General features: G+C 35.2%; 1 protein-coding gene across 4 annotated transcripts in view; it reads left to right on the top strand.

Annotated features, from left to right (window-relative positions):
* LOC132159945 (DENN domain-containing protein 1B-like) overlaps positions 1 to 23,771 on the top strand; it is a 101,330-nt gene that overhangs the window by 64,630 nt on the left and 12,929 nt on the right. For all 4 annotated transcript variants that reach the window (XM_059569624.1, XM_059569625.1, XM_059569622.1 and 1 more), the window contains 6 exons: positions 8,349 to 8,474; positions 13,388 to 13,489; positions 16,813 to 16,903; positions 17,691 to 17,731; positions 18,641 to 18,679; positions 20,960 to 21,016. In XM_059569624.1, coding sequence (XP_059425607.1) covers positions 8,349 to 8,474; positions 13,388 to 13,489; positions 16,813 to 16,903; positions 17,691 to 17,731; positions 18,641 to 18,679; positions 20,960 to 21,016 — 456 coding nt within the window. The remainder of the gene's footprint in view (positions 1 to 8,348; positions 8,475 to 13,387; positions 13,490 to 16,812; positions 16,904 to 17,690; positions 17,732 to 18,640; positions 18,680 to 20,959; positions 21,017 to 23,771) is intronic.

Below are 23,771 nucleotides of genomic sequence, written 5' to 3' on the forward strand. Positions count from 1 at the left end.
ATTCACTTTTTTTCTTTTTGTTATTTAAATACACATTTATACATTTATTCTAGCCTAAAAAAAACAAACAAAAAAACAAAAATCGATGCATTTTACAACTATAAAGCAAAATATAATATAACGGACCCTGGAGCGTTTCTTTTTTCTTTTCTTTCCTCTCAAGTCTTTTATTGATTCAAGCCGAACCTTTTGAGATTCATCTAATTAAGTGTTAGAAGGCTTTTTTTAACCATGTGGACTTTATTATTCGGGGAGTCTGACCACTAAGACCCTCTCTCAGACGGGTCAGGGGTGACAGTTGTCCTGAATTACCTGGCCCTTTTTCAGACGGGACCCTATGCTGTGCTCTCCGCTGTCTGTCACTTAATGGCAGTTTTTCCCCAATTTCACACATAATATTTTAGATTTATTGACTATTAGAAATGCTACCATGCCAGTAGCGATTCCGTTCCGCGCAAACCTACGGATTTTACAAATAGAGATAATAATTGAGAGGATGTGGTGAGCGTTCGAGAGTGATTTCAAACATGCCTTTTTATTAGAAACATCAGATGGGACGGGGTTGAAAGTCCACGGATTGTGTTTTTGGGTCGCGGTTTTAATCACTGCACTTTTGAAAGCGTCACACGAAGTTTCAAAATAAATGTGATGCTTTAAATGTTACTTTTAAGTGTCGTTGAGTACAAAGTGACTTTGCGATCCAAAGTATATATAAATATTGAAATAAAAATCACTTTCATGTCTAACTTTATTTTTCTAACTACATTTTCTTTGTTTTTGAAGATATTTGTTGCTGAAGTTTTCCAGTTGAATTTATAAATATTTAGGAGATTTTAATGACGGGTTGTTGTTGAGTTTGCAAAAAAGCGCAAAAGAAATTATGTTAAAAGGAGAGTTTGCTCTCTCAGAAATAAATGAAGGTGTTTTCCTCCTCCTTAAACACTGTGAAACAGTTTCTTGTTGTTTTTTTTGTTTTGTTTTTTATTCAATTATAATTGGATTTGGTAGCAGAGTATGGGGTGTTTACTTGTGCAGTCATTAAAACTATCTAAAAATAGAAAATTATGAATCCATTCTGCTAGCAAACAGCGCTGGAGTCTTATTGGATGTGTTCACAGGTCCTGTATCAATCCTGAGACGGTTTTGATAAAATATTCCTTTTGACTTTATTACTTTTGTTGGAGTTTCGCCAGATCTATTGTTTACTTTTCTTTGCCTCTCGTGTCATACCGGTTGTCTCCCTTTTCGTCTCTTCCACACAACTTATATTTGTACTTCCTGCGTTTGATCGTTTACGTTCTCAATCAACAGCGAAAATTCGAGTTTGCACACCCACCTCGTGTATATTAAGCTACCAAATGAAGGTTAACAAATTAATCAGAGAGAGCGCAATATCCGCGCGCCTCCTCTGAGATCAGCCGGCATGGTGTTTAATTGGGATTCGAGAGAAAACAAAAACAAGCACTACATCAGCTGACACACCAAACAATTACTGTTCAGGGAAAGTGGGAATGTTGCATTCTTCAGCGCTCGTTTCATTTCCATTCTGGAGCCTCTTAAAGGATTGGTTTGTTGGGCTGTAGTGTGCGGGACAGGTGGGGCTCATTTCCGGCTCAAGTGGACTAATGCAGTGTCCAGCCCTCAAGGCACCGCTGTTATTAGTCTGTTGATGAACAATAACTGTACTTGATTGGCGCTTTTTTGCTTCAGACTGTGAAGGCGCGATGTCAGACTAAAATCAAACGCAGATGTTTTGAAAATCATTCAGATGTACTTTTCAGTCAGACTTTTTAGCATTGGAATGCATTCAAAAGTAATGAACAATACATTTTGGGAGGGTTTCATATTTTTATTTTTTACAGACTTGCTGTGTCTTCCCCATGCCAAAATCGAATAACTTGCACATTCAGTATGCTTATGTTAGCATATGAAGTAGCAGTGATTGATGGAGTAATTTGCTTTGAGAATGCTAACTAGTGAACACTACCGAGTTGTCATTTGTATTACTGTTTCTTTCAGTTCAGTTTTTGTGTCTGATAAATGTCACATATTTGTGACCATATTTAATTTATATTTGTTTAAATGTTAATTTTGTGTTAGGTTTGCTGTGTTATTTCTAATATTATTTATTATATATATTCTATATATTATATTGTAATATTTTATATTATTATTATATTTTTTATTTTATTTTAAATGTTAGCTGTGTATTAAGTTTATATTAATACACCATCCTGTATTTTATCAGAAAACATTCCTAATTTACGTTTTATTTCATGTTATTTTAAATGCATGTTGTGTATTAATGAAGAGGCACTGACCTGTAGTTTATAAAAGCTTTCAGCATTTTTGAATGATGTCTAATAAAAAAGTTATATTTTGTAAATTTCTTTTTTTTATTGAATTTAATTTGTTTATTTTAAATGTAAGTTGAATATTAAGAAGACGACACTGACCTTTTTTTTGTCAGCGATCCTTAAGCATTACAGTTGAAATATGCTTTGTCTTTGTGGTTTTCTAAAAGGATGTGAATTCACTCAGCGTGTACATATACTTTTCAGCCTAGTGCACATCAAAAGAAAGCAGAAGATTTTCATATCTATTTCTTTTTTCTTTGTACTCCTCTAATTGCCTCCCAACGGCTTTCCATCCCTGGACAGAATCCTTAACAAAATATATTTTTCCCTCTGTCTTCAAAAAAGTAGTCTTTCAGCCATACTCCGAAAGGGTCACAGTGTAACCTGATGATATCGTTAGCTGATTTATTTGCATAATGAAATTATTGTAAATCTTTTTTTCCACATTTTGATAAGTTCTTGTGTATTTTAGGTCATTTTTTTAAAGCTGCTCTTATATATGTGTGTGTGTGTGTGTGTGTATGCATGTATGTATATATATATATATATATATTCTTCTCATACAATTTTAAGTAACAATATAAAAATATGACAGTTTTTTTGTAATATGTACGATTCACTTTAAATAGCCAGGCTGCAAAATCCATCAGATTCTGGTTTATAAGCCTGGCAGAAGAAGTGTAAAATATATGTGTGAGGATATGCCTGTGTGTAGCGCCTGTCTGCGGCTTGTCCAGTTCAATGAATTAAAATCCCTTGACCACAAACAGCTCAGCTCTTGAGGACGGTGTGTGTGTGTGTGTGTCTGTGTCTGTGTCTGTGTCTGTGTCTGAGTGTGTGTGTGTGTGTCTGTGTGTGTGTGTGTGTGTGTGTGTGTGTGTGTGTGTGTGTGTGACTGAGCATCTCAGAAGTGGTGTTCTGTTGAAACTCGGTGTATAATAGAAGCCCACCGCAGAGCAGATCTCCGTGGTCTCATCCTTTAGAGCAGGAGACAGTGATGCACCTGCTAATTATCATCTCCAGCTGGTGAGTTAAATGGAGATCTGTTTCCAGGGCCACCTCTGACCCCGTGCTCTTTACTTGACGCACTTAAAACCCTGTTGGGGAGTCCATGCAGTAGAGTTTAATGAGGCCCTGTGTTTGCCCTCCGCGGGCTCGGCGAGTCGGAGGCTGCACTTTCATCCTCAGCCATCCTCGCTTGATGTAAATTGAAAAGATCACAGATATGGGGAGAAGACCTATAGTGGAAAGGCCTCTCTGCATAGATTATGAATATCATAACTCAACTCATCTTAGCCCCCCCCACCCCACCCCTTCTCCCTCACTACCACACCACCTCCTACAATAGCATAGTTATAATTGGACCCAATGGGGGAGTCTCCCTTTGATCAGATCATAGGCTGAATGACTTTACACTAAAAAATGTCACTGCCAAATAGGTTTATCACCTGTAGAGCTAAGCTCCCCTCTGATGCCCCCCGCTCACATCTCGTTAACGTTGCTCAAAGTCTAGTGGTTAATTAGTCTGACTGATCAATTATTGGCCACCCAATTATTAAATTGAAGTTTTTCACCGGCATTGTCTTTGAATTGGGATGTTAGGAATCGATTGGCTGGTTTGTGAATCAAATATTGACAAAGGCCAAATCAAAGTGTAATGTTGAAGTAGAAAATTCACACATACACATACACGCATATATATATATATATATATATATATATATATATATATGAATAATATGCATTTAAGATTGTAGAATATATTTAATCTAGATGTATAAATTATATAATTATTAATTAAATGTTTAACATAAATTAGATTATAATTAGATTAGATTATACATTAGATATAAATAATGTTCAGAAAAAAATTATCTGCTTTTCTTAGTTGTGTGTGTGTGTGTGTGTGTGTGTGTGAATTTCCTACTTCAACATTACACTTTGATTTGGCCTCTGTCAATATTTGATTCACAAACCAGCCATATATATATATATATATATATATATATATATATATATATATATATATATATATATATATGTATATATATATATATGTATATATATATATATGTATATATATATATATATATATATATATATATATATATATATATATGTGTATGTGTATATATATATATGTATATATATATATATATATATATATGTGTATGTATATGTATATATATATGTATATATATATATATATATATATATATATATATATATATATATGTATGTATATATATATATGTATGTATATGTATATGTATGCATTTAAAATTGTAGAATATATTTAAATGATTGCATAATGACTGATAGATTTATAGACAGACAGACAGACAGACAGACAGACGGATAGATAGATATTTTATACTTTGAAAATGTAATTTAGATGAATTAAATAATTATTTTTGTTTAAGATTTTTAGAAAATGTAAATCACTTTATATTTTTATATTTGTATATTATAATTTTTTTTATATTTATTATCTCTATATATTTTAAATAATTTATTAAATATTTAAAGTATAAATATTTAAGCTTAAGTGATATTTAAATTACAACATATATTTTCTGTGTTATACAGAACATGTTATGTATGTTATATAGAACTATTTAAAAAAATATAATTTTTATTTTAACAATGTTTTTTTATTATTATTAATAAATATTAAATAGTAATTATAATAATTATTATATAATATTATAGTTATTTAAATCTGGCTTAAAATTTTAATTATTAATATTAATGAAGATTTTTAAGTCAGATTTAAATGACTAAATGTTTTTATTTTATGGATACAACAGAATTATTTGAAGAAAAAAAGAACTGTATTGTTTAAAAAAATAACAAAGACATGAAAACAAAACTAATGTAATTTAAATAAACTGTTAACAAATTAATTAATATTTTGAAAGAAATATAAATACATGATCTGAAATCTTAAATGTAAAACAGAAGTAGTGAAGATGTTCTTGTGCACAACCTTTTGTTTTATCTCCTCTTATTTGCCCACTGGGTATGCTGCACATTTCTCCTGAGTGTGAGTGGCATTTTGCTTTCTTTGATTCTTCAAAAATGAAGACTGTTTAACGGATTGTTTGGGGAGAGCGAGAGAAGTGAGGGGGAAAAAGACAACGCATCAACATGAAATATTAATATGGCGCCAACTTTACATAAACATAAAAGCACTTAGCCAGTGTGAATATGGAGATGACACTTGTTAATTTAGCGCCGCTAAACTTCCAGTTTGATGCCTCTGAGTATTCGCCACATCAGCTTGGGGACGCTGTGAAAAAGAGGCATGTCCCAATAGAAACGAATAGAACAAAAGACAACAAAAATGAAATCCATTCTATATGGAAAAATGTCAGTTTGTGAACAGCCTGAATGCAAAACCTCTTTCCACAGGGGTCAGTGACGATTCACCCAGGTGGCTTTCCTGGATTCCTAAACCCAACTGCCTCTTGGTATTCAGCTGATCACCTAAACGCTCTTGGTTATGCTCCTCACTTGGTCTTCCCTAATGAAGGAAGCTAAACAGATTATTGATATGCTCGCTGCTCCGTGTGAATTGCAGGCGTGTAAATGAATTGCCAGCAGATGGTTATGAGCGCTGCAGCATACGTAATCAATTTGGTTAACCTTACATTACTTGGATCAAGCACTGCTTCATGGTTCACCCCCATGTGTTTGCGCACCGCTGTGTCTCATGACAGGTTTGGATGATTCGATACAGAAGACTTGGGGTATGGGGGAAATCTGAAGGGGGCATGCAGTTCAGATGCTTTGCCATGCTTATTCTATCTGTCTCTGCCTGTCTGTCTATCTAATCATATTTGCAGCAATTTTGGTTTTAAAGGGTCATATGATGCTGCTAAACAGAACATTATTGTTTTTTTGGTGTAATGCAATGTTTCCATGTGGTTAAAAGTAAAAAAAATTCTGTACATTAATTTTGCTCCTCTATGCCTCGCCTTTCTGAAAAGTGCAAATTTTTAGCTCATTGTTCTGAAAAGCGAGGTGTGCTCTGATTGGCCAGCTATCCAGTGCATTTGTGATTGGCTGAATACCTCAAGCGTGTGATGGAAATGTTATTTCCCTTACCATACTTTGATGTTGTGTCCTGGCACGATGAGACAAAACCAATAAAACCCATTATAAACGAGGTATTTGTAGCATCCAGTGGGGATATACGGATTATAATGATTTATAATGTCTTTTACATGTTGCATTGCGTATCGCGCCGTGTGAACATAAAACCATGTCTGCATTACTCTACACTGCTCAAAACTCGCGTTTGAAGCATCAGTGTCAAATTCTTTAAATATGGAAATGTACTTACAGGCGGTGAGTCAGAACAGCTGGCATTGTAGGCTACTCTCCTAGGTTCAGGAAACAGTCCCCTGTAAAATGCGCTGCACACATCTGAATATTTGGGTTGAGCTTAAACACTGATTTCTAGTTGTTTCCTCTATTGGAAGGCCAAACAAAATATTTTCCAGTAATTTCCAGTGTCTCCAACACATGGCAGCGGCAGCATCAATACTACAGCGAGAATCAAAGTCATGCCTTCTTTCTTTGCATGAACATTTGGATGGTGTTATGCAAATATTCCCACACAATGACAAAGACAAATGTGGGCGTGTGTTTAAACGAGGCATTATAGGAGGGTGTAGACAAGTATTAACTTTAATAAAAAAATATCTCTTTGGATTAAGATTTTAGTCTTTGCAACTTTAGGGATCTTATCTATTCACAAAAGGAAAACTTGAAATCACATCATATGACCCCTTTAACATCAAATAAATGAAAAAAAAAAGAAAAAAACTTTAATTCATTTTTAACATAATTTACCTTTAAATGTAGTTAAAACATTATCTTTGGGTCATGCCATTTGACAACATGAACTAACCTTTGCTCTCTCCAATTTTATATGTTCAGCAAAGGTTTTCATGACTCTAAAAATGTCAAGTGCTTTTAATGTCAAATAAATTAAATATATTTTACTTTAATTTTTTTTCCAGCGTCATTTTGATTTAACTTGAATTAATAAATTAATGTTTTTTAAAGTATTATGACATTTTGCATTATAAATATCTCAGTGTTCTCTTTGGATCATTCCAATTTACATATGACAACATTAACTCTCTATAATTCCATCTTAAGTTTTTCTTGTCACATTACAAAATGTTTTTTGCATGTAGTTATACCACAATTATATATATTATACATATATTTTTTTTTCTTGTGGGTCAAATACGTTCACATTTTGAATGAACTGTTTTTTTATGCAATTACATTTTTTAATGTCAAGTGATTTTAGGATTAAATAAAAAAAATTCATTAATAAAAAGTAATTCATAAATGATTTTTCCATTCATTTAAAATATAGTGATATTTTTTAATAGTAATGTCTTATTTATTTATTTTAATTATTATTATTATTATTATTATTCAAATATTTTTTTCCCAAAAACATATTATGGCAATTTTATTATGAATGTCTTGGAGTTTTCCATGTCATGCTATTTGACACATGGACAAAATGTATTATTATAATAATTATTATTTTAGAATTTCTTTTTTTTTGTGAGACTGTGTTCTTCCATCTTTTTTCCTTTAGCCCCGCAAAAATACAAGAACAAAATGAATTCAAAAATCAAAAACATCTTCATCAATACCAAAGTCTTTAATGGATAGATTTAGAAAGTATTTAGTGTACGAGGCAAAAAAAAAAGCAAACGGTACAAGACGCCAAGATTCCCCATTTTGCTCTCCGGCCCCACCCCTGCACACAGCACCATTGCTTCAATTAACAGAGCAGCAGGTGCTCTTGAGAGATAGAAGGCTTTTCTTTATTTCTTTCTCCCTTTTTTTAGGGTGGGGGGTGACCTGTAAATGTGACACTTCACACTCTGAATGGGTTTGCCTGTTCCTCCACCTATTTCAGAGGTGTTAATTTAACTCTCTCTTTCTCTCCTTCAGGTCTCCAATCTGAAGAGTAAGCTGAAAAAGCAGTCAACTGCTACAGGCAGCGGGGTTGCTCGGGCCTTTCTGCATGCTCAGGCTGCGCTGTTTGGCTCCTATCGGGACGCCCTGAGATATAAACCAGTAAGACTGTCGCTCTTCACTTCAAGTTCTTTGCAAAATATCACCTTATCATCACATTATCAACACTATGTACCGTCTTGATTTTCATGTTGAAGATTTCAAATGAACCTGAAAGTAAGAGTCAAAGCCTTTTCAAGACACAGAAATGCTGAAAGAAAGGGAAAAACAGGTGCAGGGAAAGGTGGCCCTGTCTGCATAGCAGGGATGGAAATTAACTTTTTTGTACACCGGCCACTGTGGCTGGTGGATTTCAAAATCTACCAGCCACTCAATGTTTTTACCAGCCACTTTCTTGTTTTTAACCGACAATGTGTAACTGCATGTGAAAATTAATACTACAATATCTACAATACTTAAGCAGTTTATTTAATCTCAAGTCTCAATGAAAAACTGACATTTTCTCTTTCAGTGATGCTCAAAAATGCTGCCTATCTAGGCAGCTTACTAGGTTTTGAAACAGCTGACTCTTGCTGAAGAAGCTCATTCTCTCAACTCCGTAGCCCAACTGGATGATACACAGTGTTTTTAATACATCGTTTTTACACGTTTTTACGCCAGAGCTGTCAAACATGTGTAGAGATACAATGTTGTTTCCACATAACAACTTACAACCCTCTACGGACACCTTGGCAATTGAATCGCCATTGGCTAGTAATTATTTTAGTTTACTCGCCAGTCAGTCAAGCTTTATAATAATCAAGTATCATTTAAAAATATAACTTTAGTAATTATACGTAAACTTGATAACCATGTTTGAATGCTACATTCATTAGTCGTTTTAACTGAACATTTTAACTGGACTGGTGGTGGTACTTTTTTGGTCATTCAGTGTTTCTGTAAAAAAAAAAAAAAAAAAAAAAATTGGGGGGAAAAAAAACCTTACAAAACTCCTGATAAGATAATAATAATACGATTCCTACTAATAAAAACTATAAAACACACTAAGGATTACTAAGGATTAATGAGCTGCTGGATTCATGAATATTAATTAGGTTTTGTGTGTTTGCTCAAACTGATTTGCTGAAATCAAAACAGAGACGATAATAGGTGAGCTGAAGTCTTCCATAGGAATGCCGTTATTTTGACAGGAAAATACAACAAATAATATTATTTAAATGTAGCACGTCAATCCCCTCTCTCTCTCTCTCTCTCTCTCTCTCTCTTTCTTTCTCTATGTGAGAAACCGACGACGATTTGTGCTCCTTAACACTAGAGTTCATCATACAGGTGCGTTGCGGATCCATTGAGGAAAAAAAAGCAAAGATCAACTGACGGAGAGTCAGATAGTGTTCGTGAGTGAAAATACCTGTGCTAAACTTAGCCTCCAGCTAACACACTGGCGAGTAAAATCAGAGAATTTATTAGCCATTGGCTAATATTAGACATCATTTAGTAGCCAGAAGGAAGATTTAGTCGCATATGAGAGTGATTTACTCGCAATGTAGAGGGTTGACTTACTAGCCACAGAGCTAACTTCTGAAAAAGTACTTGAAGACTGGAAATAAAATGCATCCCCCGGACAGCAGTTAGACACGCGACCGATAATACCGACGGTTAGTAAATTTGCTTATTATGCCGTTAAAAACAATAAGATAAACCCAAACTGTCCGTATCATCTAAAACATTGCAGAATGCTGGAGGAAAATGAACTTAACGGGGTTTGACAGAGACGTGACAGTATGCGGAAACTAGTGTGCGATAACAAATTCAACTCTTCACTCGATCTTCTATATCATGAGCGCATGTTATAAAACGAACTGTAAATAACCAACAAATATATCACTCCGCCGGCGGCACTAACTTCAGCTGCAAACACTGTACTGGAAACAACGCCACCGTTTCGAGCCCGGTTTACACCGCCTTTCTCCACGGAGCTGCTTCGGATGATATTACATTTTATTGCGTGTTGTACACACACCAGGGATAAAAATTAACTTTTTTTTGTCCACCGGCCGGGTGAAAGAGTATGCTATTGTTATTTACCCGCCACGGTGGCCGGTAGGTGAAGCGAGTTTACCCGCCACAACACAAAATGAAAAACGAAATGTCAGATGTTGAAAAGCCTGGACAGTCTCTTTGAAGTCTCAGGCTCTTCGTGGTCTTCTCAGACCCTCTAAACTCCTGAAATGTGCCTCTTGGTTTCATGAGTGGCATTAAAGAAAACAAAGTGTGCTCTCTGTTTGTCAAATATGGCCATCTTTGTTGGCAAGGCAGAGAGTAATTGGTTTGTGTAGACCCACAGAGCGAAGATACATTATTGATGTTTCAACGGTTGTGCACAAGCTGTCGTCTTGCCGCTAGAAAAAAGTACACACACGCTCGAAGTCAAGTCTGCGCAACTCTTAGCCTTCAAAGCTGTGCCTCAATTGAGCACATTGTCTGCAAATCTACATGGAATTACTGCTGTTTTTATTCTTTTATTTTATTTTTTATTGAAGGCCCTCAGTCATGCCACTTTCATTTGCTTCGGATTTGCTTTAAGACACAAGCTCAAATACGGAGCGCTCTTTTGACAGTTGGCCCTATAGCTCATTAGGATTCTGAGAAGTCGAACAATTGAAAACCGGCCTTTGTGCTGCTTTATTTTGATTAATATTTAACTTTGTTATTACTGAGACCAAAAAGGACCCTTCTGTCTTTGAAATGACAGCATTGCAGTGCTATTTAGCTGAAAACATTGCATTAGTTGCAATCGTTTATTATAAAATCACTAATTTATGCATCATTCCTCCTGCATGCATCTGAAATGCGATAGCGGTCTTTGATTTTACACATCCAGCATTACTGTCATATTTTGCGATAATGGCTTTTCTTCTGTGTGCTGCATTTCTAAAGAGGTTCCTCCATTTGCAACGAATCATCTGTGTGAAATACTGCTGTGCTTTATGGAGCCCATATGCTTTCCCATCAGCGCCTTAGCAGAATGCCACCATCTTACTGAGCTGTAAATGAAACAATGCAGGGAAATCATAATTAGCTCCCATGCAAGAGTCGGCAATAATGGACTTATATAGGTCACTGTAGTGCAATACCTCATGGGGCTCTTTTGTTATTGACCCCCAAGCACCAGGAGTGATGGTAACAAGTGCGTAGATGAGACAAGTTTTAAGCCATGCCATTTAGCTGCTGTAAAAGTGTATTATACAAATTTATAATTGGATTATAATTTTAACACAAATATTGAGACTCATTCGTTCTGTTGAAATAAATGTAAACACATTTAATTCAATGTGATAATTTAAGTAGGAATGGTTTTACAAATATTTTGCATTTTGAGATCCTGTGAAAATTATTAGTAAAACCATTTTATTATTAATAATAAATTATATTTATTTTAAATAATTAATTTAAATACAACAATGTATGTAACAACGATTTTACGGACAATTTACATGGAAACGTACAAAGAATTGTGAGGAAAACTATTCTTTACTAAATTATCACAATGCAATTTACGTTAAAAATTTACGTAGGAATTACAAATTACAAAGATACAGCAGAACAAATGTATTAAATTATTCATAAAAACATTTAAAAGCGTCACACTTGGTTAAATACAACGATTTATATAGGAATGATTTACAAAAACAAATTACGTATAAACAAGCAGACATTTTTTTATATTGTTTGTATAACTATACTATATTATGACTGCAATTAAAATGCATCAATTTAATGCAAGCAGTTTATATATATATATATATATATATATATATATATATATATATATATATATATATATATATATATATATATATATATATACCGTATTTTCCGGACTAAAAGTCACACTTTTTTTCATAGTTTGGCTGGTCCTGCGACTTATAGTTAGGTGTGACTTATTTATAAAAATTTATTTGACATATACCAAGAGAACTGCACCAAGAGAAAACATTACCGTCTACAGGCGGTAGACGGTAACGTTTTCTCTTGGTTCTTAGGTCTAAATAAATGCGACTTATAGTCCAGTGCGACTTGATGTTTTTTCCCCTCGTGGATGTGACTTATACTTAGGTGCGACTTATAGTCCGAAAAATACAGTGTATATATATTTATTTATTTTTTTTGTATGTTTTTTTTTTTTTTATATATAAAAACTATTCTTCATAAACAGCTACATGCAATTCAGTGCAACAGTGCAGTACAACTTTTTCCCGTGGTTGCATTCAACTTCACAATTTTTACATGGTTGCGTCCAATGCGACTATTCAGTAAGAATAGTTTTATGAATAGTCTACACAGAAAAAAAAACAAATTTCTGTGAAAAACCGTTTTTACACATAGTTTCATACAATGGAACAATGCATGAAAATTATTTGCATGAAATTATTTCTCAAAACCATTCTTGCATAGAAATTTGCATTCAGTGCAGTCCGTATAAGTATAGTTTTACTAATAGTTACAAATAGTTAGCATACAAGATTGAATTTATGTGAAAACTGTTAATTAACAATTGCGAAATGTATATTTATATTCCGTACAATTGATATAAAAATAGCTTTACAGATAGTAAAACAACTATGTAAAAACATTTATTTTTACATAGTTGCTTTCAACGTGATAATACAGTAAAATTTGCACAGGGAAAGATTTATGTACAATTCGCATTGAAAACTGTTTTCAACCCCACATGCCCACAGGATCTCAAATCTTTGACACACACAGATGAAATGTGGGCTCCCACACTTGCCTTAGTTCTCTCCTGGCATCAATTTTTTGTTTTATTCCGTTCATGCGACTCGGGGAGAAATTGAAATGATGTAATTGATTGCAACGGGTGATGATGATAAACAAGCGAGCGCAGTCAAACAAAACATCTGTCTGTGAGTCTCTGATGAAGCAGCACCGTTTGCATCCATTTTAGCCATTAGCGGACTGTCTGTAGTCATTAAAGTGAGCTTTCTCATCCCCAGGGAGAGCCAATCACCTTCTGCGAGAAGAGCTTCGTGGCACACCGCTCCAGCACCATGAGAAGTTTCCTTGGGATGGCCGTGAACCTGCAACTCTTCAAGCAGGTAGAGTGGAAATGAGTGGAAGCAGTTTTCCGCCTCAACCATAAATTACTTTGCAATGTTCCTGTTTTGGGCTTTTTTTATGATTTGTATATAATTACATCTTCAGCATATTGCACAGTAACTCTTAGGGAATCTTGCTCACACTTGAACCAATGCTCCCTTCAGCTATATTTATAGCCATGCTATTGAATCTCTTTCCTTCCCCCTCTGCTAAAGTCTTAATTTATACCCGGAATGAGCTCATTTAATCACATCTCCATCTTGATGCACCATCCGCCTAACGTTCCCTATAAAACACAGATAGTGACCAGCAGTTCAAAAGACATCTCCACCTCCCGCCCATGCAGTAGCTCCGGGAGAGGCCTTATCTCCAACTTGGCCTTACTGCAAAAGGTTAGCGCCGCTGTGCCCCGTTCTGACCATGAACCACATTCGCTTGGAGGCCAGCCCTGCCTAGAAACGAGTAAAGGCTGGCTGCCAAGAGATTGCGGGGGAAGTCTGTCAACGACGACCTGCTTTCTGTCTCCTAACTCCATCCCCTCCCCATCTACGTATTCCAGTGCCTGATGCTAACTCTCTATCACCCTGCCAACGAGAGAGAAAGCTCGCAGCGCTCTGGCATCTCCCCATTTCCCTGTCTGCATGGGTCCAGTTAACCGGTTCTTCCTCCAGACTCTCATCACTACCCCCTCGACACCTTCAGATGCAGCGCTGTTGTTTTTTTTTCAATGCAGTGTAGTTGCATTCAGGAAATTTAGTTGCTTAGAAACGTTTCCCCAGCTAGCAATGCTGCCTTTTGTTTGTATCATAATTGAGCTTGAAGATCACAAAGCTTTTATAACTCATCATATACAAGAAATGGAAAAAATGTGCCTTGACTAGACCCTGTTTCGCGATCCCATTTTTTGAGTGCAAACTCGTTACTATAAATTCCCCCGTCATTTGAGGTGTAACATAAAGCTAACATAATAATAATGGTCAGAACCAACTCATTCATTCAACATGGGTGAGCAGCATTGGAGCCTACTGTCTATGGCTATGAATTATCATAATTGTTGCGCATTCTCATTGGTTAGCTGGCATGTGCGTGATTTTATGCTCAAGAAAAGCTGTTTGCAAATTGTTCGCCCAAGCAGAAAACTGTATTGTTGCAGCCAGATCTCGATGACTGAAAAACATATTTGGTGGATTTAACTACTATGTAATTGCATTTAAATGAATCATTTGATACAATGCATTTATTTTGTACATACATGTTTTTACATTTCACTTATATTGTAAAAAAAAAAAAAACCTGCATGTTATTACATCTGTAATTTCTGTAATTGCATTTATAATTACATTGTTGACCCATTCCTTAGTCCTTAAACCTAACCATACCACTAAAACCTGTCCCTATTCTTACGTATACCCCCTTAATAGCAGCAGGATAGAAAGGCCAACTAATATAATGTGGGACCTCACATTGTGGTTCATGCAAACTCTGCTAAATCCAATTAAGAATGCCATACCATCCCCACTGGCACATGGTGCCACTTTTAACAATGGATGACTTCAAGGCAACATTGGTTGGAAAGATGTAGAAAGAACTTATAACTTAATTCACTAACATAGTTTCACCCCAAAACAATCAGATAGGTAGGTGCATTGTCCAATTAATGGGACAAGAGTCTGTAACCAGATACTGAAGGATAAGGTTTCGGATAGGTGTTAATTTGACCTGATCTGCTGTAATTGGGCTGTAGGGTGGCTAAGGCTAAACCCTGTGGTCTCTTCACTCATTAAAAAGACTGTAATGAAGTTACCCTATAACAGAGTCCAATGAAAGGTGTCCTTACCCTGTTACTAGGACACCTGAGACATCTTCTGGCCCACTATTACTACAGTGGGTCCATTAAATGAATGTTTTCAAAAATGGGTCAAAAATCAAGAAGCTAATATGATTTGTTAGTGATGTGTGAGAGAGAGAAATAGAAAGAGATAGAGCGGGCGAGAGAGAAGCATGCACTCTTAAAAATAAAGGTTATTTCTTGGCATCAGTGGTTCTGAGGACCTTGAACATCCAAGGAACCTTTCAAATGCAGAAAAGGGGTCGAAAAAGGTTCTTTAGATTTTTTTTAAACGTTCTTCAAAATGGTTCTTTTAGAAACCAAAAACGGGTACTTCTATGGCATCACTGCAAAAATGCCCTTTTGGAACGTTTATTTTTAAGAGCGTATAACAATTTAAATGTATGTTTTATATGCAATATGAAATAAGTTATAAAGAGTATTTCTAATGTAAACATTTAATACAAATACATATGCAGGTAAGTGCTGCTAAAATATATAAAAATACCTGTTCTAATAAATACAAGTATTTGTCTGGTACAATTTATGAGATGTTGAACAAAACAAAGCATTTTCAAATGTATTTATTATTTCATATTTTTGTATTATTTAATGATTTATTAAATCATAATGTAAAAATAGTACACATAGCTGTATAAGTGTAGGGAAATTAAATCAAATTCTTAATGTATTTCTTGATTGCTTTTATCCTTTAAGTATTTTTTTGAGTTTATGTACCAAAATAAATATGTGTAGCGGTAATACAAAATGATGGTTTACAACAAACCCTTATTTTATTTTTCTTATAGCATTGTTTAAATTTAGGTGCTTTATATTGTATCTTTATGTTGTATTATATTGTTTTTCTTTAATATCTTCATATAATGTATTATTGTAATTCCTGATGTTGTTATAAAATCTATTATTTATTTGTAGTATATTTATTGTTATTAATTTAATTTATCCTTAAAATGTATTTATCAAACATATTCAATATGAGTTTCTTAAATTTAGCTACCTATATTGCCCTGGGAGCCAATACTAAAGTGAAGGTGACTTTCTCATTTACTTTGACTTGCACTATTAAGATTTTATTAAAAAATGTATATATTTTTAGGAAAAATATATTTTATATATTTAGAAAATATATTTAGAATCTAGTTATCTATTATTTTGTTTTTCTTTCTTGTTATAATTGGAACTAGTTTCAAATAAAGTTTATCCTCATACTTTTGAAAATAAAATGTAATTGGCCTAGTTTTAATAGGCATATTTATTAGATCCCTTTTATGTCGTCTACGTGACAAGAAAGGAAATTAAATTTCCCAAAAGGCATTGCTCACACAACATTCTCCTCTGCCATGTTAATCCATCACCTGATGTAAATTACACCCAGTGACCACGTCTGGAGCAGTCTAGATGGAATTGTTTTGGTGTTGTCCTCCAACCCCCTTCTTCCTTAATAACCTGTGATACTTTTATTTATGACGGCAGTTCATTGAAGGCAGACTGGCCAAATTAAACGCAGGAAGGGGCTTTACAGACGTCTATGAAGAGGAGATCACAGAGGGGCGCTTCTGTAGAAGTGAGTGCACACACTTGTATGACTTTTACTCTCAGGAAACGGTAGCTATAATAACATTAGGCATTGTGCAATGTACAATTTTAATAAAAGTTGCCAAAAATGAAATTTGCTGACCTTCTTCTGTGAAAGTAGGAAATATTGAAGAAGGACAATACTGCTCTTTTCTGTACAAATAAAGCAAAAGTGAGCAGTTGTCAAGCTATGAAACAAAAGAAAAAGAAATCTCCAATAAGAGACATTTTATTTTAAAATAATTTTTTGTAAACAAAGTAGCTGTTTCACGAAGTCATAGATTTGTATTCTTTTATTTAGAAAAGAATAATTTCTTCTAAACATTATTTATAATCTGTTGCACTATGAATAAAAAAAAAATAGGAAATCATATATTTCTAAATATACATACACTGCTTTTCAAAAGTTTCAGATGTTTGGGGTTGGTAACATTGTGAGTTGGCAACTATCTAAACAAAACGTTCTTTTTTTTTTATTTTTTTTTTTATACATTTTAAAATGTAAAGCTGCATTTTACAGTTCATGGTTATATGACGCTTCATGAATTACTCTAATATGCTGATTTGATGCCCAGAAAGAAAGAAAGAAAGAAAGAAAGAAAGAGAAATATTTTCACTGTAGTAAATTTTTCTTTGATGAATAGAAATTTCAAAAGACAACATTTATTGAAATCTTACTGACTCCAAACCTTTTTAAATATATCTCGTGTATTTTGCCTGAATAATATTTTATTCTGCATTTAATGTTAACCCTCCCATGCGGCACTGTTTTTTAGGTAATTCGAGGTCTTATCAGCAGTGGATTCACACCAAGATGGTAAGCAGCAGGCAATTATTCGTTTTTCTGCTCATAATGTTAATGTTCATTTCGGCTGAATAATTATGCCCAAAGCAGCTGAGCGCTGTTATTATTTCCTGTTGGCTATGAGGTGATGAAACGTATCCAGTCGAGCGAATCTCTTGAAAGTGGAGATGCGATGCCGGGGAAGATGGTGAAAACCGTGGCGTGAGACAGTTAAGACGTTGAGACAGGCTTGATATGATGTGACAGCCAGTCATCGGAGATGACATGAGACTTCTGGCAGGAAACACAGCCATTACTCGATAGATTGAACAAAAGAAAAGCCCTCTTTTCTTCTCTCCTCCCCTCTGCTGTCTTCCTCTCACCTCTCTCCGCGCTGTCTCTCGCGCCTGTTTTCTTTTAGACTGTCTCTTTGCGTTCTCTCCCTCCCTTCTATCCATCAGCCGGAGCCGAATTAGTTCTCTGGAGTGCCTTTTTCAAAAGGTTTTGTGTAAAGTTCACATCCTCTGACTGACACAAATCCATAAGAAAGGGCTGCGGCGCCGTCATGTCGGTCAAGGCTTTGGGATGTAAACTCGACAGCATTCGGCGCATTTCAGAGGTTTAGCGTGTTAGCCTTGCAGCATTCAACTGGTAAAGACTGATGTTACCCAGAGATGAAATCAGACAAGAACAAGAATGAGAGCGTCACTCTCTCTGATGCCACACTCGTGTACTAGACCTGGTTAACAGCAAAGGTGTTTCTCGTTGCTTTGGGGCAAAACAAATGTTTAGACTTGAGGAACAAGGTGTTTATTCAGCCGTTAATGATTTGTCACAGTAAATGTGTGTTTATTTTATGTGAGATGTATTCAGCAAAAACTCTTACGTTCCACGTTCTGTGGAAATTCATGTATTCTCAGCAAACTGTTCTCTTCTCCATAGCGGCAGAGGGCAAAACCGGTCGTGAAAAACTTTCAGATGGTAAGTTCACAGTGGAAAGGGTGTTCTGACCTTGGATTTAATAAAAACAACTCCATATATTTGCTGTGATCAAATGTGGGATTACAGGATGGTGCTTCATTCTCCCTCATGTCATTCCAAAACTTTATTGCTTTTTCATCTGTGATAGATAGATAGATAGATAGATAGATAGATCATCAATGATATTTAGTCACAGTTTTGCCTAAATTCTGTCCAAATTTTGCCAAAATGTAACTGTTGAAAAACTCAGTTAAATGACCGTTAAAAGTCACTTTTGAACAATGCAGCTTTCTTTGGGTCAACCCACTGAATCAGCATGAATAAATCGAACACGAGAGAAATCTGAGTAGAGAACGTATTTGCTCTCTAGCAAATTATTGAAATGACTGGATTTCGCCTGCCTCACCTACTTTCGCTCAGCATTCACATTTGTCTAGAGTTATTAATTCTAACACTGCAAATTTGTTTTCTGAATATTAATCCTTACATGTTACCAGTGATATCCTTAATGAAACAGATACTAAAAGTTTGATTGAAGGATTGTATAAAGCTTGCTCTACAGCTTTGGACACTGTTGCTCCACTTAAGCATAAAAGGGTAAAGGGGGTTGACCAGCCATGGTTAAATGAAACCACCCGCGCTCTTAGACAAGAGAAAAAATATTTCCTTTGATATCTTAGGTTAAGATGGTCTAATTATCTGAGGATTTTTAAAACTATTTTACTAAACAAACAAAAAATTGATGCTATCAGAACCTCCATTGCTCTTTCTGAATTACTTCATTTGCAATTGCCACAAGTTGTTTGTCTTCCTTTCAACTGATCTTGTCTCTACTAAGTTAGATATCATTGCTGCAAGTTTTTTTAAGTATGTAATTTCTACTATTAGTCCCATTTTAACCGCTATAGTAAACACATCTTTAGCCAAAGGTTTTGTTCTGGTCAGTATTAAACATGCAGTTGTGCAACCTCAAAAAACCTCAGCTTGACCCAGCAATGTGCTGCAGCTATCGACCAATTTCTTTCCTTTTTTGTCTTTTTTGGATTCTTTTAGTGTTTTAGATGAGTTTCAATCTGGTTTGAGATCATTAAACAGTACTAAGTCAGTTCTATTGAGAGTTACAAATGACATGCTGTGTTGTGCCAGTATTGTTGGACTTGATCAACTTGAATGTGTGTTAGTTATTCGAGGCACTGCATTAAAGTGGTTTTCCTCGTATCTCGAGAAAATGACTTTTTCTATAAATTTAGGACATTTTTTTCCTCATCCTTTACACCTGTCTTGTGTGGATTGCCCCAGAGATCCATTTTGGAACCTTTACTGTTTTCCCTTTATATGCTTCCCTTGGCCCACATTTTTCAAAAATCCAGTGTTTTATATCATTGTTACTCAGTTTTATCTTTAAAATTTAAATGTGTACATGATATTAAGACATGGATGTCTAATAATTTCCTGCAGTCAAATGAGGATAAAACTGGGGTTTTAATATTAGGTTGTCCTGCACTCGTCTCCTGCTTTGGAAGCTCAGTTAGGTCCACTTTCAACTAATGTACATTGGCAAATCATAAACATTGAAGTGATTTTTGGCTCTGCAGTGATTTTCTGATAAACAAATTTATGCTACTATTAGAGCATTATTAAGTTTTTTTCCATTTGATCTCTATTGCAAAGTTGAAGCATCTTCTTTCAAAGAAGGATATGGAAGTTGTGATTCATCTACTTGTTACATCTCGATTGGATTATTGTAACTCTCTTCATTTTGGCCTTCCCCAATCTTCATTGTCATGTATGTAATTTAATTGTGGGTTCGGCAAGCAGTTTTTGAGATTTCAGGATTCTCCAGTTCTTTTAAATAGGACTTGGTCTTGGATGCCTGAAATAGCTGCCCGGAGGCGTTACAAATATTAACTTAATAAATAGCTAAATCAATTACTTTCCCTCTTATGTGCCACACAAAAGAAGATATTTAGAAGAATTTTGGGAATCAAACATCCTTGGAGCACTTTGACTTTCATTTTATGGAGAGAGAAAAAATAAATAAAAAAACACAAGACATTTAGCAGAATATCTTCTATGCTCCACAGAAGAAATAAAGTCATGCAGGTTTGAAAAGGGTTTGAGGGTGAATAAATAATTGCAAAATTAGACTTTTTCAGTGAACTGCCCTTTGATGTGATTGACTTCTCTGTTTGTTTGTTTTTACATTTCATTGTTGGTTATGGTTTGATTTTCCCAAATTTTGTAGTTCAGCTACTGAGTAGCTTTTCTCTCTTTTGAAAGGCCAAAGATCATGCAAAACGGAAAATACGTGACATGAAGGACAAGATTTCACAAAAGGTGAGTTATTCAGAGTTCTAATCCTGTCAGAACCTTACATTCTTTGCGTTCAAAAGCATCTACGATCCCCAGAAATGCTCTCCGGATAGACAGCTCACCGTCTCTCACATTCACACTCTTTCAGGCTCATGCACAGACACTGTTTAAGATGGATCACGTGACTTCACCCATGGCTCGCGCTCAGGGTTTTAAATGGCTTGTGAAACCTGCTTAGCGCTTTGTTCGGGAGTGTACATTTCTAACAAGTGCGCCTCTGGCAATGGGCTGTCATGTCAGCCCCCCTCCCCAGCACCACCTTTCATATTTTTTTGCATATTTCATCAGTGAGCGAGTGATTTCTTCAAAGCTAATGTAACGAGATGTATGTTTCCATAACACTAATGTCTTTGATAAGGCAATTGTAGCGTGAACTGTCAGGCCAGGGGTTTGGAAAGACGGCCCCGAGGAGACGAGACCTCTCACAGTTGATACGCTGCTGCTGTCAGCTCGGCTTCAGCTAAACCAAAACAGATTTGAACAAGACGGCACTCAAATGAGTCAGTGTTATTGGGTGCGCATGCGTTCGTATAAATAATCATGCAGTACAAGGCTCAAATGGGCTTGTAGCATAGCAAATTGCACACAATAAAACTAGGTACAAGTTTTGTGTGATTTTCAGCAGGATGCTTAAATGAGGAAAGGTGTTGTCACATTAGGGCAGTTTCACCTAATTTCTCAGGCAAAAAATTATCAATGCGTGAAGCAGTGTTTTAGAGAAGTAACTTTTAAGTATTTAATTAATTAATTAATTAATTAATTAATTTGTGTGATTTTTAAATTTTTCCTCTATGCAAGATGCTGAAGTGAGGAAATGTCTGGTAACATTAGAGAAACCTCAAATTTTTTTGATAAATTTTATAGGCCAAAAAATGGCCATGGTGTAGGAAACCTTTTAAACTCGTGCTAATCATGTGTATTCCTATTGAAAGATTTTTTATTGAAAGATTTTGCCACAGAGTAATGATACATGTGATTGCACCGTAATAAATGAGAAAAATCAAATTGCTTTTTCTGTGAAACACAAAAGATATTTTGGAAGAAGTTGGAAATCTTTTTGAATAACGCAAACTGAAGAATTGCATACAATAACATTGACAATTGACATTTTGTCATAATTTACTCATCCACATGTCGTTCCATACCTGTATGAGTTTCTGTCTTATATTGAACAAAATAGAACATATGAAGAGCTTATTTGCAAAAACCGATAAACGGCACTTTAAAAAAGAATTCTCTACTTATAGCACAATCTGAAGGCTAAACATGTTTTGTCAAAAAAGCCTGTATTATCTACTTTCAAGGCATCGTGAGTTCACGTTTAACTGCAGAAGCCGACAAGTGCACTTGTCGTTTGTGAACAGAAGCCGTTAAGTCCATTTTAACGAATCAGAGTGCTGTATTCAGGTCAGGTGACAAGGATGCTTTCACTTTGAAAAGACGTACTAAGAGTTTCGTCAAGCTGACTAAAAGTGATCGAGGATGGATAATTTCGACGAACCTGATGAACCCGTGACATCTTCTTAAGGACATAAAGGAAAATAAAAGCTTAAACATTTTCACAGAAACTTGCAAAAGCAGCACGTTACAATGGTGAGGGAAAAGCTCCTTGTGTGTTATCACATCCATACAGTCTATGATCACAACAACAACAACTTCTGTATTGTCAACTGAGGAGATTAAACGGGTGTTTTTTAACTCTGAAACATGAAATGTGGAGTTGTCTGCTTCTGCTATAAAACAAACTTTTAATATGTAAAAAAAAAACACACACACACACACACACACACCTTTATGTAAGTTATTAATATTTTTTACCTGTATGTAAGTTATAAATACTTAATCAAAACAATCTAACTGCAGTTTGATTGATATTACTTGGAATGAACAATAAGAAACCTGATTTCTGAAAATAAATAAAAATTGAGTTATTCTTTTTTTGCAAATGCCAGCATTCTTCATATTTTGAAGAATGCTGGTAATCAAACAGTTGACGGTCCCCATTGACTTCTAAAGTATTTATTTCCCTACTGTGGAAGTCAATGGGGACCAATAATGGTTTGGTTCTTTAAAATATCTTCTTTATGTGTTTTTGTGCAACATAAGATAGAAACTTATTTAGGTTTGGAACAACATGTGAGTAAATGATGACAAAATATAAATTTTTAGGTGAACTATTCCTTTAATAAAAGACAAAATCAAAAAACTTTTCTAGTAACGCACACTGGCGAATTGTGCATGATAAAAATGAGCTAAAAAAAAAATATTTTTCATGATAAAAAAAAGACCCATTAGCCGCGTTTCCACTGTCAGGCTAAAAGCGAGCGTGCTACTGCATGCCAGGGCCAGTTGCGTTTCCACTGTCAGGCTAAAAGCGAGCGTGCTAGTGCATGCCAGGGCCAGTTGCGTTTCCACTGTCACTTCCGGGGCTTGACCGTGCCTCATCGGGGCTTCCTCGGTGCCAACGGCCAGGGTTTTTTGGCCAGATGAAAACCTTGGGCCAAAGCGGGCCAGCTGGGGCTAGAGGAGTGGTTATGAACAAAGACGGAGTTTCTCCGCGTCTAGAGAGCTTCAGCACGGATAGATAACAGCTTTAACACCAAAGACTTTTTAAAATAAGTTGAGCTCAAAGCTCACTCTTAGTCAGCGAATGTTTGAAATAACTTGATATGATGTGGATTATCATCACTAAACAAGACAGAAATATTCATAAGCGATG

Source organism: Carassius carassius, chromosome 16 (assembly GCF_963082965.1).
Source record: "Carassius carassius chromosome 16, fCarCar2.1, whole genome shotgun sequence".
Lineage (NCBI taxonomy): Eukaryota > Metazoa > Chordata > Actinopteri > Cypriniformes > Cyprinidae > Carassius > Carassius carassius.